The sequence below is a fragment of the Vicugna pacos genome, chromosome 23 (genome assembly GCF_048564905.1).
Source record: "Vicugna pacos chromosome 23, VicPac4, whole genome shotgun sequence".
In the NCBI taxonomy this organism is placed as follows: domain Eukaryota; kingdom Metazoa; phylum Chordata; class Mammalia; order Artiodactyla; family Camelidae; genus Vicugna; species Vicugna pacos.
In genome coordinates this window covers 19,378,252-19,397,633 of record NC_133009.1, presented here as the reverse complement: position 1 = coordinate 19,397,633, position 19,382 = coordinate 19,378,252, and the positions used below count along the sequence as shown (strand labels likewise).

The following is a 19,382-nucleotide window of genomic DNA, read 5'->3' as shown; positions in this document are numbered from 1 at the left end:
ACAATTTCACGTACGTGAAATCACACAATACAGTCTTTTGCTTGACTTCCTTCACTTAACATACTCTTGTTGAGGTTCATCCCTGTTGTGTGTGTATCACTATTTTGTACCTTTTTATTGCTGAGTAAAGCAGTAGTCCATAGTACTTTTTATTTATCCATTCCCCAGCTGATGGACATTTAAGTTGTTTTCAGTTTTTTGGCTACTATGATTAGCGCTATCATGAACATTTGTTTGTAAGTCTTTGTGTGGACATATATTTTCATTTTTCTGGGGTAAATAATTACAGTTGGGATTGCTAGGTTGTATAATAAGTGTATATTATTTAAGACACTGACAAGCTGTTTTCCAAAGTGATTGTAACATTTTGCATTTCTACCAACAATGTGTAAAAGTTCAAGTTTGCCAGCATTTAACATGTTCATACTTTCAAATTTTAGCCTAGAATGTGGATGTGTAGTGGCATCTCATTGTCCCCAACAACTAGAGATGTTCATCATCTTTTATGTGCTTACTGGCCATTCATACATTTTCTTTTATGAAATGTCTACTTCAGTCTTTGGCTATTTTAAAAATTAGGTTGATTGCTTTCTTAATATTAGTTGAAACAGACATTCATATATTTTGGATACAATATCAGATAAATTACTTTTTAAATATCTTCCCCCAATCTGTGACTTGTACTTATTTTTTGTTTTGTTTTTTCACTCTGTCACTTGATGGGCAACAATTTTTAATTCTGATGAAATTAATCACTGTTTTTCTTTTATGGTTCACACTTTTTTGTGTCTGATCTAAGAAATCTTTGCTAACTGAATGTCCTAGTCTTCTCTATGTTTTCTCCTAGAAGTTTTATAGTTTTAGTTCTCATGTTCAGCTCTATGACCCATTTCAAGTTAACTTTTGTGTATGGAGTAAGAGTGTTGAAGTTTGTTTTCTTTCTATTCAGATGCTCCTTTGCTCCAACATTATTTACTGAAATGATTATCCATTCTTCATTGAACTACCTTGGCACTTTTGTCAAAGATGTAAGTGTGGTTCTACTTCTGGATTCTCTAGACCATTTCATTGATCTATACATGTATCAGTACACAAATATCACACTGTCTTGATTATTGCAGCTTCATAGTAAATCTTGCAATCAGGTGGTATAAAGCCAACTTTGCCCTTTCTTGTCAAAATTATTTCATTTGTTCTAGGTCCTTTACTTTTCCATTCAAATTTTAGAATCAGCTTGTAAATTTCTTCAAAAAAGCTTGCTCTGATTTGGTTGAAAATGTATTGAATCTATAGATCAATCTGAGAAAAACTGCCATCTTAAAAATATTGAGCTTTCCAATTCACAAACATGTATATCTACCTTTTATTTAGATCTTAATTTCCCTATACAATGTTTGCTATTTTTAAAGTATGTATCACTTATCTTTTGTTAAATTTATTCATTAGTTCACTTTTTATGCTACTGTATATAGAACTGTTTACTCAATTTCATTTTTCTAATTGTTAATTTCTAGTTTATAGAAATACAATTAATTCTGTATGTTGACTTTGTAGCCTATGACCAGGCTAAATTCATGTACTGGTTCTAATAGCTTTTTGGTAAATTTCTTATGATTTTCTACATGAACAATCACGTTGTTTAACATACAGAGAGTTTTACTTTTTCTTTTCCAGACAGTGTATCTTTTATTATTGTTTCTTGCCTCATTGCACTGGCTAGGACTTCGAATACAATGATGAATAGGAGTGATAAACACAGGCATTCATGATTTCAGGTAGAAAGCAATGAGCTTTCACCAGGGAGTAATACATTAGCCTTAGGTTTTTTGTAGATACACTTAGTCAAGTTGAGAAGTTTCCTTTTATTCTTAGTTTGTTGGGCATTTTAATCTTTAGTGAGTACTTACTTTTGTCAATGCTTTTTCTACATTTATTGAAATGATCATATGGTTTATCTCCTTTGTTCTGTTAATACAGTAAAGTACTATTGATTGATATAAAGCCAACCTTAAATTCCTGGGATAAACCCCATTTGCTCATGATATATTATCCTTTTTAACATATTGTTGAAAGGGATTTGGTAAAATTTTATTAAGGATTTTCCACATCTACATTAACAAGATTCATAGTTTCTTTTCTTTGTAATATAATTGTCTTATTTCAGTATCAGAGTAATACTAGCCTCAAAAAATGAGTTGGAATCCACACACCTATGGTCAACTGATCTTCAACAAAGGAGGCAAGAATATACAATGGAGAAAAGATAGCCTCTTCAGCAAGTGGTGCTGGGAAAACTGGAAAGCTGCACGTAAATCAATGAAGTTAGAACACTCCTTCACACCATACACAAAAATAAACTCAAAATGGCTTAAAGGCTTAAACATAAGACAGGACACTATAAATCTAGAAGAGAACACAGGGAAACTATTCTCTGACATGAATTGTAGCAATGTTTTTCTAGATGTCAGTCTACAATAGAAAGACAATAGAAAAAAGGCAAAAATAAACAAAATGGGACTTATAAGGCTTGTAATTTATACTTATACTTATAAGCTTTTGCCAGCAACGGAAACTATAAACAAAATGAAAAGACAACCTATGGAATGGGAGAAAATATTTGCAAATGATGCAACTGACAAGGGCTTAGTTTTCAGAATATACGAACAGCTCATACAACTCAATAACAACAACGAAAAAAACCAACCCAATCAAAAAATGGGCAGAAGACTCAAACAGACATTTCTCCAATGAAGACATACAGATGTACATTAGGCACATGAAAAGATGCTCAGTATCACTCATTACTAGAGAAATGCAACTTAAAACTACAGTGAAGTATCACCTCATACCATGGCCATGATCAAAAAGTTTACAAATAATAAATGCTGGAGAGGCTGTGGAGAAAAGGGAACACTCCTATATTGTTGGTGGGAATATAAACTGGTGCAGCCACTATGGAGATCAGCATGGAGATTCCTTAAAAAACTAAAAATAGACATCTATCAAAATTCATCAAATTGTACATCTGAGATATGTATAGTTTACTGTACAGGAATTATACCACAATCAAGGTGTTAAAAAAAAAAACAACACCTAAAAATTAAGAGTTACCATATGACCTAGCAATCCCACTCCTGGACATATATCCAGAGAAAACTCCAATTTGAAAAGATATGTGCACCCCAATGTTCATAGCAGCACTATGTACAATAGCTAAGACATTGAAGCAACCTAAATGTCCATCAACAGATGACTGGATAAAGATGATCGTGGTATATATATACAATGGAATACTACTCAGCCATAAAAAAGAATGAAATAATGCCATTTGCAGCACCATGGATGGACCTAGAGATTATCACACTAAATGAAATCAGGCAGAGAAAGACAAATATCACCATGATATCACTTACATGTGGAATCTAAAATAATGATACAAATAAACTTCTTTACAAAACAGAAACAGATTCAGACATTGAAAACATATTTATGGTTACCAAAGGGGTAGGGGAGAAAAAAATTAGAAGTTTGGGATTAGCAGATACAAACTACTATATATAAAATAGATAAACAACAAGGTCCTATTGTATAGCACAGGGACCAATATTCAAAATATTGTAATAAACTATAATGAAAAGGAATATATATATTCTGGATCACTTTCCTGTACACCAGAAACTAACACAACATTGTAAATCACCTATACTTCAATAAAAAAAATTATTTGGAAAGTGTTCTTTCCTATATTTTCAGAAAGATTTTTGTATAGAACTGGTACTACTTCTTCCATAAATGTTTGAGAAAATTAACCAGCAAAGTCATATGAATCTCTAGTTTTCTTTGTGGGAAATTTTTAAATTATAGATTTAATTTTGATAATTGATATGGGGCTACTCAAATTCTCTAGTTTTTCCTGGGTCAGTTTTGGTAGTTTCTTTCTCTCGGGGAATTTATCCATTTCATCTAAGTTGCCAGATTTATTGGCATAGTATTGTTCATAATGTTTCTTTATTATCCTTTTAAAATGTCTGAAGGATAATGATAACCTCTCCCTTAATCTTGATACTGGTAATTTGTCTTGATCTCCTTAGCTAGAAGTTTACCATTTATATTTGAAAAGACCAGAATTTTGGTTTTAGACCAGTATTTTGGTTTAGTATTTTGGTTTTACTGTCCATTTTCTATTTCGCTGATTTCTGCTCTTTATAATTTTCTTCCTTCTATTTATATTGGGTTTATGTTGCTCTTCTTTTTCTAGCTTCTTAATATGAGAATTTAGGTAATTAATTTTAGATCTTTTGCCTTTCCTAATATAAACATTTAAAATAGTAAATTTTTCTCTATATGCTGCTTTACCTGCATTCCATACAGTTTCACATGTATCTTCATTAACGTTCAGGGTAAAATATTTTCTGATTCCCCCTGTGATTTCTTCTTCAGTTCATGAATTATTTAGAAGTATTTTCTTAATTTCAAGTATTTGAAGATTTCCTAGTGATCTTATTCTCAATTGATCTCTAATTTAATTCTTTTTTTTTGTATCAGAGAATATATCCTGTATGATTTCAATTTTAAAAAATCTATTGAGACTTGTTTTAAAGCCCAGCACTTAATCTCTTACTGAACATTCCATGTACACTTGGAAAGAACATGTATTTTGTGGTTGTTGGATGTGGTGTTCTACAAATACCAGTTAGGTCAAAGTAGTTGATGGTGTGGTTCATATCTTTATAACTTTACTGATATTTTATGTAGCTGTTCTATCAGTTACTTTTCATCTGTCAATATTCTTTCTACACAATGCTCTTTCTGCATTTTCTTAAATTGATACTCATCCTGCAGACTCCTTAAGTGAAGAACTTAAAAATCCTTATTTGTCAGTCAGTCCCGTGTCTACTGGCCTTTCTTCAACTAATTATAAAGACTATACATCTAAAGTGAAGTCCTTCCTTGATCTACTACATTACTTGGTCACAGCCATTTCTTAAAGATCTGATATTAATCCTTGCAGATCCTGTTGACTGGCAAATTTACATAGCTGTCCTAATGTCTTCACTGGGCACATTTAGTAGTTTAAGGCATTTTTTGTTTTTGGTAAGGATTTCTTTTTTAATTACAAGAAGCTGGAGCTACACAAAGAGTCTGCTGAATGAAACTTTCTTAGCCCTACTTACCTCTGCAATCAGATCGTGCAGCTCTCCTTCACTAGGGCAGCATCCTAATGACCTGATAATTGTCCCGATCTCTCTGGGGAGAAAAGCAGTCAATAGTTTTAGAATATAAACTCTGAAAAGGCAAATGCTATGTTTCTCTAAACTATTTCAGAGCAGGTGCAGCATAGCAAACACAGTCACTCAATAAGTATTGCCTCATGAGGATGGAAGATACTTTCTGAGGAAAGGAAAAGGCAGAGAAGTGAACCAAAGAGAGAAGAAAGAAGTGTTTGCACTGACTGGCAAGTGCAAGACTTGCCTGGGCCAAAATCAAAAAGTTCTAAAAAAGGAAAAGAAAGGAGGGGGAGTAAGAAAAAGAAATGCCATCCACTTACTGATTTTAAGTGCTAGTTAACTCTTCTGAGTTTTTCAGTTTCCACATCTGTAAAATGTGGATGGTAAAGTCCACCTTATAGGCTTATGGAGTCTACATTAGTGGCAGAGTACCTAAAAGTCGGACTTCTAGTGTCAGACTGCTAGGGTTCAAATCCCAGCCCTCCAACTTGCTAGACTGGGCAGGTTAACCTCCGTGTGCATGAGCCTACCTGGTAGGTAAAACAGTGTCTTCCTTGAAATACTCAGAACTGGGCTGGAAGCACTCTAAAGGTCAAATAATATGATCTCTGCCAAGCACAGCTCTTGGCGGAGTAGCCACTCAATAAATATGTAATGTAATGCAACTTAGTAATGTAATTCAATTCAACAAATAACCTAAAAAAAGTATAAATGATATTCAGTACTCTCTGGATACTAAGAAAAGGATTGGTAATAGATAATTAAATATTTCCACTTAAAATGATTAAAAATTTGTAATATTTTGAATGCTAATTTCACAAATATTCACTTAAATAGAACATTTAACTTTTTTTACACCATTCTAGATATTATTGGTGGTGTTGTATTTACTCCCTATTTTACTGAGAAATCATTTTAAATAAGGATTCTTAAGTTCTTCACTTAAGGAGAGTGCAGGATGAGTATCAACTTAAGAGGAAAACCTAAAGTCCATAACTAAGGCAGATAGAATTCTTAATGTTCACTGATTGATCTGAAGGCCAACTAAACACGTAATGTCCTCATGTCAGTTCTATTTCATACCTCCCCGAGCACCTTAGTGTCTACACATCTGCACTGCGTTTCATGCCCATATCCCTCACTGGGGCAGGATCTGAACATGGTGCTGTTACTAGAAACTAAAAACATTTTAGGAGATTATACTTTCAAGAAGCCTCTGAATATGACCCATGAAACTGGCTAACATCAATGTAGTAATACGTTAATGTAACTGGACTGGCTATTGCATACATTAGAACAAAGAGTTAATGAGGCAGGGACAAAAAATATGATTTGGCAAGTATTCACAGATTTTTCTCCTCTGTAACCTTCCAGGCCTTCTGTTATGCAAATCAGAGAAGAGCTTCAACTCTAGGCTCAGAAGGACAAGAAGAAAGACTGCCTTACCTCACAGAAACAAAGGGAAGGTCAGAAAGGGAGGAGGGGAAGAGACTGAAAGCCCTTGCAGGTTAGAAATTTCAGGTGAGATGGGGGAAAAAAGAGAAATTCCAGGCCTCTGCTGTGCAATATAGCAGCCACTACCTCCATCTGGCTATGGAGCACTGGAAATGTGACTAGTCTAGATTGAAATGGGCTGTAAGTGAAAAACACATGGGTTTCAAAAACTTAGTATGAAAAAAGTATAAACTATCTCATTAATAATTCTAAAATTGATTACATGTTGAAATCATAATATTTCAGATATACTGGGTTAAATAAAACATTGTTAAAATTAATTTTACCTGTTTATCTTTTACTTTTTAAAAATATGGTTACTAGAAAATGTTTAACTGTATGTGTAATACTCCTTTTGGGTAAGACTTCTCTAGGGAATAGATGCCACAATGAGTCAGACTGAGAAGAAATACACCTAAAGAGAATATTAGAATTACATTGTGTTGTGTCAGCAACATAATTCCCCCTTGAGCCACTCTGAGAAATTTTTAACCATATTTAAATAAGGTCCTTTGTTGCTGACCCAGGAGTCTCACATCTGTGCCAACATCCATGAGACAGTAACAGGCTAACTTACTAGCTTGTAAGTAGAGTAAAATCAAACCAAAGAAGCAAAGAGCTCCTGTTAAGAAGAGTGTCCTGGCTGGAAGACACAGTGACCCAGGAAGAGCTCAGAGGAGCCACTGTGCAAATATCCCCACCACAGCCCATTTCAAGGCACCAATCTAACATTACTCAAGGCAGAGTTGGGAAGAGATGCACAAATGCGCCATCACCGCATGGTACACTCATCATACAGGGGACAAAAATCATCTCCAGAGCATAAATAAGCCTAAACCATAATAATTTAGAAAGTGGTAAGTTTTCAGTATTTATTACCTTTGTTATTTTTCCACTATTAATAAAAATATTTATTTTGCATTTTATACAGAACCACCTGAAAAAGTATAGAACGTTACCTGAGTTCATGTGTCACCCTTGTGCAGGGGCCATAATTTCTCTGCACCATTCCAATTTTAGTATAAGTGCTGCCCAAGCGAGCATATTTGTTTTTAATATAATTTACTTGTAAGTTTGTAAAATTTACTTTTATATAAATTAGGTTTAATAGTGGCTTGCAAATTTCCTGAAAACTTGCCCATCAGCTCTTGTGAGCTGCTACAAGTCACCATGATTTCGCTCCAGCACACCACTGATCCAGTGAGCCCCAGTGACTTCATTCAGACAGGTCAAGTGACTTCTGCCCTGCATCTCTAGACAGGTGCATCTCCTATATAAGCAGCATGCTTAGGACTAACTCATTTAGTGTTATAATACATACACAAAGCAGAAATCGAATACAACCTCAGTGAAAAAAAATTTTTTAATCTTTTTTCCTTTGGAAATTTCTTTCTTCCTTTTAAATCAACGTCATGGGATTTTTTAAAAATTACCAACACCTCAATTTTGGTAGTACTTCCAGAGAAAATTAAAATCAACTGTTTGATTTAAAGTCCTTAAAATCTGCAGAGAGATTTCTTTTGTCAGAGTAGATTTTCCCTTATGTTGTTAGGACTACAAACTAACTCCAAAAGGAGTATTATGGCTAATACTAAGAATTTGTTTCTGTACCTGCACCATATACAGAGTAGTAGACATGGAGGCAAATCATATCATAACAAATGAGTCACAATAAAGTTGTCCAATAGTGGCATCATCATTTAATTTGTATGCAGCCATCGGACCACTTAAAACATTTGGCCAGGACCAGCCTGGTTCTTGGTAAGCTGGCAATTCAGTGGATGCAGTATCATGTTCCTGACACAAGGTGGAGCCAGTAGCATTGAGCTGGGTTGTGAGTCTTCAGTCTAAGGGCAGTCTAAGGTCAAAAAGATCACAAAGTTCAGGACAATGGTAATTCTAATGGAGGGAATAACAGGCAAAACATTGTACCTCCTCTATGAAATAGGTGACACTTGGCTGTGTATGAGAGAAGGTTTAGAGCAGTACAAAAGTTTCTAAGAAGGAACACAGCAGGATTTGAAAATGATTATTTAATAAATATGTATTAAACACTACTATGTGCCAGGTACAACAAAAAGCAAAATGAAGACGCTGCCCTTGTGGAAGGCATTTTTCACAGACTAACCTTATTTTTGCAAAAGCCAGGAAATGAAGCTGAAATAATAGCTAATCTTATTCAACAGAACTACTCCGTTCAAAAAAGAGAGCCTCTTTTTCCAAAGGTCCCTGTAATCAAGTGAGGATCACTTTTATACTGCTAAAATATGCTTTCTGAAAACCTTTTGGTTCTAACTTGTTACAGTATTATTTCTTATATATCCCCATGTGCTAGTTTGCAGCCTTCAAATGAGGAACTCTGGATCTCCTGTGTATCATAGAGAAAAAGGTTCTATAAAATGTTGGATATTACATAGAGAGGAGATATAATAAATAAGTAATTTAATGACAGCTTTACTTTTCATTTGCTGTGGCCCGGGCACTGCCCTAAGCAGTGTAGTTACTGTCATGAATTAGACAGACAAGGTCTCTGCTCTGACCATGGAACTCACAATCAGGTGGGAGAAAGTACACACACACACACACACACACACACACACACGTAGGAGATAATTTCAGGCAGTGATAAATACTATGAAGAAATCACCATCGCCATCATTATCATCATCATAACTGAACTAGCTTGCTAGGGCTGCCATAACAAAACACCACAGACTAGGTTTTATTTTCTGGAGGCTACAAATCCAAGATCAAGGTGCTGGCAGGTTAAGTTTCCTCTGAGGCCCCTCTCCTTGGCTTGCACATGGCTACCCTCTTGCTGTGTCGTCACATGGTCTCTCCTCTGCATGAATGCATCTCTGGTGTCTCTCTGTGTGTCCAAATTTTCTCTTCTAGTCAAGGCCACAAACCAGATTAGATTAGGGCCGGCCCTGATGCACTCATGTTAATTTAATCATATCTTTAAAGACCTTAGTCTCAAATAATTATATTCTGAGGTACTAGGCATTAGAGCCAGGACTTCTAGGGGAATGCAATTCGGCCCAAAACAATAATAATAATTATGATGATATGCCTCCTACCACCACCTTTCTCTCTGCCCACCGTTCCTTCTGGCCTGGACCACAGCAACAGTCCTCACTGTAGCCATTCTGCTTCTGCTATGACCAACCACCTCAACCCATTCTCCTCCCAGCAGCCAGAACAATCTTTCAAAAGTGAAAAATCATAGCATATAATTCTCCTTCTTAAAACCCTTCAGGGGCTCCCAACTGCACTGATCATCTAAACTCCTCTGCATGACCTATAAGGCTCTACACAACTTGGCCCCTGCTGACCTTTCTGACTTGACCTTATACCACTCTCCTCCCAGCTACACAGTCCTTTTTGCTCTTCTCTGACACACGAAACCTCTTCCTTTCATAGCGCCTTTATAGCTGCTCTCCTCCAGTTCATGACACAGCTGGCCCCTAATCCTAAAAATCTTAACTCAAAAATTATCTCCAGAGAAACCTTCCCCGACCAGAATGCTTAAATTGTTTAATTCCACCTAACCAGCCATCATTCTCTAATACATCACCCGATTTTATTTTCTTTATAGCACATTTTATTACCACATCCTGTTTTATTTACTTTGTAGCACTTACTGCCATCTGAAATTATGTCTGTCTGTTTACCTGTATATTGCCTGTCTGTTCCTTCTAAAATGCAAGCTCCATAAGGACAGAGGCCTTTCACTGCTGTGTTCCACCACCGAAAAGGAGCTTACACCTATTGAGGACTCCATAAATATTTGTTGAATAATGAATGAATAGTTTTCTATAAATTCACCCATTTAATTGTCACATCAATCCATATTATAATCCCCATTTCAAAAATAAGGAAACTGGAACTTGGAAAAGTCATTTGACCCACCCTTTGGAACATAACTAGGATGGAGCAGAACCAGAAGCTAGTCCCCATCCTCTGACTCCTGAGCCTCTGTCTCTCAGCACTCTTGCAATAACATCTTCTCAGAACAAATCATGGTGGTTAGAGTAATTTGGGATGAAAAGTAGTGAAAGAGAAAAAGACTTAGATGCAGACCAGAATCACTATGCCTTTTTCGTATTTCTCACAGATATTTTGGTTATAACAAGGATTTAATAAACGTTTGCTAAATTAATTGACTAAAACACTTCATTGTTGCAAAAGTCTAAGTAATTCCAAATTCAACGTGGCCAAATGGCTGCTCATGCCCAAACAAAACAAACAAACAAAAAGCTCACTGTCCTGGAATTCTCTATTTAAGAAACAACACTGAAACAGCATTTGACAAACACTACAGTAAATCATTGTTTCCAGTAAGATCAACCAATGGATGCTAAAATTAGTGGGCAACGTTTGAGGAGAAATAGGATGTTGGCACAGTAGTGAAGTATCTCCCCAAGACATTTACCAATTACAAAGGGAAAAATAATAATTTCTTTTTATGGGGGAAACCTGGCAGACACTAGCTTAACCAAGAGAGCAAGGTTAACATCAGCAACAAGACGTATCAACATCAAGTACCCCCTGATGTGATGCTCTGAGAAGAATACAAATCACTTCTATGGTATTCTTGCCTAAAATGCATTACCTCAGCTATGCATGAGAAAACATCTGACAAACCCAAACTGAGGGACATTCTACAAAATCACTGACCTGGGCTTTTCGCAAGTATCAAGGTCATGAAAGACAGAAAGATTGAGGAACTATCACAGATTGGAGGACTTAAAAGATACTGTACCTAAATGTAACATAGGATTGATTCTGCACTGGATCCTGGAACAGAGAAGGGAGATCAGCGGAAAAGCCACTGCAAATCAGTCAGATCTACAGTTTAGTTCATGGTTTTAAATAAATGTTAATTTCTTGATTCTGATCATTGTACTATGGTTATATAAGATGTGACCATTAGGAGAAGGTGGTTGAGGGATACACAGGAACACTCTATACTATTTTTGCATTTCTGTAACTCTAAAATTAATTTCAAAATAATATGCTTTTTAAAACTGAAAAGATTAAATTTTAAAATAATAGCATATCAAGTTCCTTTTTTCCCTATGAGCAAAGAATGGAGATTTCTGGTTAATGAGATATTTTTAAAGAGGTACCACTTTTACATATTAGGGATATTAGCCAAAATATAACATTTTCTCAAGTTGTCATTTATCTTTTGATTTTTAATGATTTTTTTTAGCTTGAAAAAATTTATGTGGATGAATGTGTCACTCTTTTTACTTCTGGATTTTGTTTTGAGTCATTTTCTGCATTCCAAGTTCATAAATGAATTCACCCATATGTTTTATAATACTTATAAGATTTTATGTTTTACACTTAGATTTCTGTTGCATATAGACTTTATCTTGGTATACAACCTGGAGTACAGATTTTATATTTTTTCAAGTGGGTACCCAGTTGTTGAGTTTATCTTTTCCTATTCACTAGAGATGTCATCTATATCATGTATTTATTAACTTTCCACATCACTTGGGACAATTTCTGGATTTTCTGTTCTATTTCATTGGTCTGTTTTGCCATACTCTTTTATTTAATTGTAAAGGATTCATAATATTTTTTGGTTTTAATTCTTATTTTTTATTGAAATGTAGTTGATTTACAATGTTAATTTCATGTGTATGTACAACAAAGAGATTCAGTTATACATATAATACATATATGTATTTTTTTCCAGATTCTTTTCCATTACAGCTCATTACAAGAAATTGAAATATAGCTCCCTGTGCTATATAGTAGGTCCTTGTTGTTTATCTGCTTTATATATAGTATGTGTATCTATTGATCCCAAACTCCTAATCTTATCTGTAATATGTTTTAGTATCAAATAAAGTCAAACTCACCTCCTTACTCTCCTTAATCAGCATTTTTATTTTTTCATATGAACATTAAATTCACTTATCTAGCTCCAGAAAAGATTTGTTGATATTTTGACTGTTTATGTTAAGTTTACAAGTTAATTTAGGATTACTAGACGTCTTCATGATTTCAAGTCTTCCTATTCAAAAACATGGCATGTCTTTCCATTTGTTCAAGTCTATTTTCATATCTTTCAGGTTTTCCTAATGTGGCATTTGTATTTTTTTGGTTATATTTATGTCTACAAATGTAAGCCTTTTTGTTGCTATTGTAAGTGGGTCTTATCTTCCACTACATCACCTAACTGGTCATTATTTGTATAATTGAAGGCTTTTGATTTTTGTGTATTAACTTTATTTCCTGCAACCTTATTAAACTTTTTCTTTGCAGTAATTTTTCCATTGATTTTTTTGTTTTCTAGATATTTCTGACTTCATATGTGCAAATAGAGATGGTTCTTTCTTCTATCTTTTCTACATTCTACCATTTTGTACCCAATATTTATGCCTCTGTTATTACTTGTCTAATTGTGTTGGCTAAAGCTTCTAGTTAATACTAAACAATAAAGACAAATACGGATATTCTTTTCTTGTTTCTGACTTTAGCGGAAATGCTGATTGTGCTCCTCATTAAGTAAAAAACTGAATATGCAACACATATTTCATGTTAAGGAAATATTTTCTCAAGACTACTTTATTGAGTGTGATGGTTAATTTTATGTGTCAACTTGATTGGGCTTAAGGGATGCCCAGTTGGATGGTAAAACTATTTGAGTGTGTCTGTGAGTGTGTCTCCAGAATCTAGCACCTGAATTAGTAGACTTAGTAAAGAAGACTGCCCTTGCCGTTTTGGGTGCACATCATTCATTCTGTTGGAAGGCTGAAGAGAACAAAAAGTGGAGGAAGAACAAATTTGTTCTCTTTGCTTGAGCTGAAACATGCATCTCCTGTCCTTGGACATTCATGCTCCTGATTCTTGGGCCTTCAGACTCAGACCAGGATTTACACCACTGGCCCCCAGATTGTTGAGCCTTTGGACTCAGACTTACACCATCAGCTCCCCTATTTCTCAGGCCTTCAGACTCAGAATGAATTACACCATGGACTTTTTGATTCTCTAGCTTGCGGACTTCTTGGCCTACATAATTACATGAGCTAATTTCTATGATAAGTATCTTCTCTCTCTCCTGCAATATATATGTTCAAAATTATGAATGTGTGAATTCTGTCAAAGCTTCTTAAGTGTCTATAAACATGATCCTATGCTATTTCTTCTCAGATCTACTAATATGATGAAATATATTAATTCTCCTAATATAAAACTATTGTTTCATTCCTGAAATGAATCCCATTTTGCTTTAATGTGCTATTGCATTTTGTTGTTAGTATTTTATTTATAATTTTTGTATAGATGTTCATAAATAAGATTGTTCTGCAGGGTTTCTTAATGTAATCTTTATCAACATTATACTCACTTCTGAAAGAGAATTTGGAAGTTTTCCTTCTTTTCTTATTTTCCAGGAGAGATTAAGTCCTACTGGGATTAATTTTTTTTTTTTTTTTTTTTTTTTTAGGTTTGACAGAATTTTCCCATGAAACTGTCTGAATTGAAGCCTTTTCGTGAGAGAGTTCTTTGAAAACTTACCTATTGATTCTATGGAAATTAGTATGTTTAGATTTTTAGATTTTCTATCTTTACTGGGATCAGGTTTTTATTTGTTTATTTTTTTTCTTTTTCTTTTTGGCAATTGATTTTTTCTTAATGTATATAATTTAGTGGTTTTTAGTATATTCACAATGATGAGCAGCCATTGCTACTATCTAATCCTAGAACATCTTCATCATCCCAAAAGTATCCCCATACCTGTTAGCAGTCACTTTGTATTCTCCTCTCTACCTCTTCAAGTCATTAATCTATTATCTGTTTCTATGGATCTGCCTATTACAGACATTCCATATTAAGTGTCATATATGGCCTTCGTTGTCTGGCTTCTTTCACTTAGAATAATGGTTTCAAGGTTCTTCCATGCTGTAGCATGAATCAGTACTTCATTCCCTTTTTATGGTTGAATAATATCCAATATATGGATATAATCTATTTGTTTATCCATTCATCAGCTGATGGACATTTGAGCTGTTTCTACTTTTTGGGTATTATGAATAATGCTGCTTTGGACATTCATATACAAGTTTTTGTATGGACATATTTTTTTCATTTCTCTTGAGTATATACTTAGAAATGAAATTCCTGGGTCATATGTTAACTCTATGTTTAACTTTTTGAAGAACTACAAAACTGTTTTCTAAAGTGGCTGTACCATTTTAGATTCCCACCAGCAGAGTATGAGGGTTCTAATTTCTCCACATCCTCACCAACATTTGCTATTTTACATTTTAAAAATTATCTTGGTGGATCTGAAGTAGTATTTCATTGTGCGGTTGATTTCCATTTCCCTAACAACTAACGATGTTTGGCATATTTTCACCTGTGTATAGCTGTTAAATGTGTTCTTTGGAGAAGTATCTATTTAAATCCTTTCCCATTTTTTAAATGAGTTATTTGTATTTTTATTATTGAGTTATAAGATTTCCTGTATACTGGATGCTGGGCCCTTATCAGATACATGATTTGCAAATATTCTCTCCCATTCTGTGGCTGTCTTTTTATTTTCTTTATGGTGTCCATTGAAGCTTTTGATTATGATGAAGTCCAATTTATCCATTTCTTCCCCCTTGGTTGTTTGTGCTTTAGGTGTCATATATCTAAGAAATGACGCCCTAATCCTTGGTCACAAAGATTTACACCAATGTTTTTTTCCCAAAAGTTTTATACTTTTAGCTCTTACATTTAGTTTTTTTTACCTCTATTTTGAGTTAATTTTTGTATATGGTATGCTGTAGAGTCCAACTTCATTCATTTGCATGTGGATAACCACTTGTATCAACACCATTTGTTGGAAAGACTTTTCTTTCTCCGTTGAATTGACTTGCCAACTTTGTTGAATATCAGCTGATCCTAAATGTAAGGGTTTATTTCTAGATTCTCAACTCTATTCCATTTATCTACAATGTCTAGCCATATGCCATTATTTCAGTATCACAGAGTCTTGATTATTATAGCTTTGTAGTAAATTCTGAAATCAGTAAGTGTTGAGTTCAACTCTGTTCTTTTTTTTTTCAAGATTGTTTTTGGCTATTCTTGGTCTGTTGCAATTTCACATGATTTAGGATCAGCCTGTCAATTACTTAAAAAAAAAAAAGGAGCAACTGGGATTTTGATAGGGATTGTACTGAATGTGGTGATTAATTTGGGGAGTATTGCCATCTCAATAATATTAAGTGTTCCAATCCACATACACAAGGCTAGGATAAGCTTTGACAAATTATATTTAACTAGAAAGTTGCTTTCTTCAGCTAGATTTTCAAATTTATTTATAAAATTGTACAAACTACTCTCTTATATTTTAAAATTTCCTCTGTTTTGATGGTTATTTCCCTCAAGTCATTTGTGCATTTGTCCTTCCTTGAAAAAAAAAATTGCCAGTGGTTTATCTCTTTTAGCCTTTTACAAAAAAAAGCTCTTTATGTTATTTATTAGTTCCTACTATTTTCCTGCTTTCCAGTTCCATTCTTTTTTTATCTTCTCTAATGCTTCCTTTCTGCTTTCTCTCAGTTTACCCTTTTCCCCTAGGTTTTTGAGTTGAAGGTTCTATTCATTTTTATGCTTTTATTTTTCTTGATATAGGCTTTTAATGAGTTTTGATTTCATTATATCTCATAGATTCTGATGTCATTTCCATTTCATATCTCACCTTTCTTTTTTTTTGTATTGATGCTTTTATTTTTTTTAACGTTTTTTAATTGAGTAATAGTCATTTTACAATGTTGTGTTCATATCTCATTTCCATTACGGTTATTTTCTAGGAGTTTTCAATTTCATTGTCTTCAAATTTCCCCTTTGACCTAAGAGTTGTGTATAGACTTTAAAATTGTTCTAGCTTGAGCTCCAAATTTGGGTACGAATGAGATTTCCCAGGAAAAGGTGCAAAGTGAAAAGAGGGATGAAGATGAAACTCTGGTGATTATTAATAAGCCAAAGAGGGACAGTTGTCGCAAAAAGGAGCTGAGAGATAAGAGTCGGAGATGTTGGGTGAAAACAAAAGGTGATGTCAAGGAAAACAAGGGAAGAGACAACTAGTGACCTCAGGAAACAGTCTGGATAGGTTACGGGGTTGGAGACAGCAGTCAAATTGCAAACTGCATGTTGAAGAATGAACAAAGTGAAGGTTATCAATAAAAGCAAACTCCTTATGTTTAAAAAAAAGCACACTCCTTATTAAGAGTCTTAGCTATGAAGAAAAAGACAATGATAGAATATTTGGAGGTGGGGTTTATTGGGCAGAAACTTTTGTTGCTGTTTTTGCTTGTTGTATATGTAGAACATCTGTGTAGTGGGATAGTTTGGAATAATAATGGGACTTCTGCATCCATAATTCTTTGTACCCTTCCCCCAACCTAGGTGGCTAGAGCATTCCTTGTTCACTGCCTCCGGGAGAGGATAACTCAGCAGAATACTGACATCAGGGTGAATCCCAAGGAAAGCTTAGTTATCAAAAGGGATTGTTACTTGTGAGGGTGCGGCTAAAGCACTTACGCTATGCTATCCCCGCCTGCCCCGTGGAGACATCCTCCTTCCCGCCTGGCTTTGGGCTGTGGGCTCAGGACTAAGCCCTGTTAGGTTGGAGAGCTCTCGCTGCCAGCTCTATGTTGCTCTTCCGCTTGCGATGCCAACAATCTGAGCCTGTGGGCAGCTCCACACCACACAGACACAGTTATCCAGGGTTTTTCCCAAGCTCTAATTAAGATCCCCTTGAACAGAGTATGGGAATCCCTCTTGCTCCACATACCCTAGTCTGTACCTGCTACTGTGAGACTTTGTGCCATTGAAACGTGTTCTTCAAGTCCTTGTTCAGGTCTTTGCTCATTTTCTGTGTGGGTATGATTTCTAGCTCCCCAGATGATTCTAATGTGCACCCAGCAGTAGGAACCACTGCTTCAGTCCACGTGCCAACCTAGCCACCATCCTGCAGCTGGTTTCCTTTCTAAAAACCCAAGTCTAGCCTCACCACTTCTCTACGCTTATGGCTTTGTATTGCCCACATAACCAAATCCAGGCTTCCTCGGGCAGCACTCACTCACTCACTATCTGGTCCCAACCCTCCTTTACACTTTCATTTCCTAATAACTCCTCACAGCTAGATATATACCTTTTGCTAATATTATTGATACTGTATACAGACAATGTTGTACATATTGCAAAACCCAAATATTAAATATATATGGCAGGCACCAAGTTGTCTTAAGTAAGTTTATAACTTAGGGAAGACAAGAAATACAAGCTTTCAGTTAAAAACATAAATATTCTTAGAGTTAAGTTAGCAAAGGAAAGCTTAAAATGACTCTCAGGGGGGAGATTGGAAACTATCACAAAATGCCTCAGCAGTTTTCAGAAAAAAGTAGACATCTGAGTGTCACTTCTCAGTAATTCAAAAAGAAACAGAAGAAGATGATGGTTTAGGGGCTGGTGGGCCACCATACCTTTAAATAAACCAAAAGCTGGTATAAATTACAGTGCTTACGGCCTGGCTTCTGGCCTGGTTTCATTACTGCATTATACAGTGGCACCTCTAAACACTTGTTTCTGAACCCTTTCCAGATGAAAACAGTGAATTCCCATGCTCCTTGGGACCCTGCTACTGTAACCAGATCTTCTCTCTTTCAAGCCACTTGAATAGAACCCACACCAGTCCTCTTTCTCACCTCCTCCCAGGGAAAGAACAGATTTAGACACCTTGCCTTATTATCTCCATAGATGAAAGGATGAGGTTTCTGTCACTCATTCTATCTAGAACATACAGAACACTGAATTCCACTGCTACAACTGACTATGGTGAAGACAAAGTTACTAGCTCTGTGTACAAGGTGGGGCCACTAGTTACCCCTAATGCCCTTCTCACTCCCCTCCAACTAAACTTGGGGCAATTTCAAACAATGTATCTGATATCCATAGCCTGTGTGATTTGAAGTCTTAAAGGGAGGTGTGCTTCATGTCATGCTTGATCAGAGCAGCAAAACAATGACGACTCCTCTTCTTGACGTCATCAGCCTAGGACATAGCTTAGTAAGGTATCTAGGGGCCCCAAACCCTTCCTTGAGTTCCTGTGAGGAAAATTCAGTAATGACAATCTGTGAGGATAATGGTCACTTGTTATAACTCCAACATCCAGTGGCATGATACTACTGTCACCTAATGTCTTACATTAAATTTAAAATGAGTCTTCCTGATCACTAGGTGGCTTTCCTCCAAGAAAATCATCAGGGGCCCAGCTCCTTTCATCTTGTGGTTCCATCATTTTCAATACGTGACTTGCAATGCAAGTCACCCTCATGTATCAAACTAGAAGGAGAAAAAGGCCTGGAGGATCACACACGGAGGTCTTGATGGATCAGGCCTAGAAGCAGCACATGTCACTTTCACCTACACTCCACTGGCTAAAACTCAGTCATAATTCCCAGCCTCCCTCTATCTGCAAGACAGTCTAGGAAGTACAGGTTAGCTATGTGCTGGAGAAGAGAGGAAAACATCCGGACCACCCAACCTCGACCAGTCAACCACCACGACATGAATCACTAGCACTACCAAGGAAGGGGGATGGGGACTGTTAAGAAACCAGTAAGTTTATCACAGGGTTCCTTCCAACTGGCT

The 19,382-nt window shown here is 35.6% G+C and overlaps 1 protein-coding gene and 1 non-coding gene across 3 annotated transcripts in view; both read right to left on the bottom strand.

Annotated features, from left to right (window-relative positions):
- DRC8 (dynein regulatory complex subunit 8) overlaps positions 1–19,382 on the bottom strand; it is a 68,510-nt gene that overhangs the window by 23,361 nt on the left and 25,767 nt on the right. For both annotated transcript variants that reach the window (XM_072948622.1, XM_031690079.2), the window contains exon 3: positions 5,175–5,247. In XM_072948622.1, the coding sequence (XP_072804723.1) occupies positions 5,175–5,247 (73 nt within the window). The remainder of the gene's footprint in view (positions 1–5,174; positions 5,248–19,382) is intronic.
- Positions 7,664–7,766, bottom strand: LOC116285272 (U6 spliceosomal RNA). The gene has a single exon (XR_004194939.1). It is a non-coding gene; the product is annotated as a U6 spliceosomal RNA (small nuclear RNA).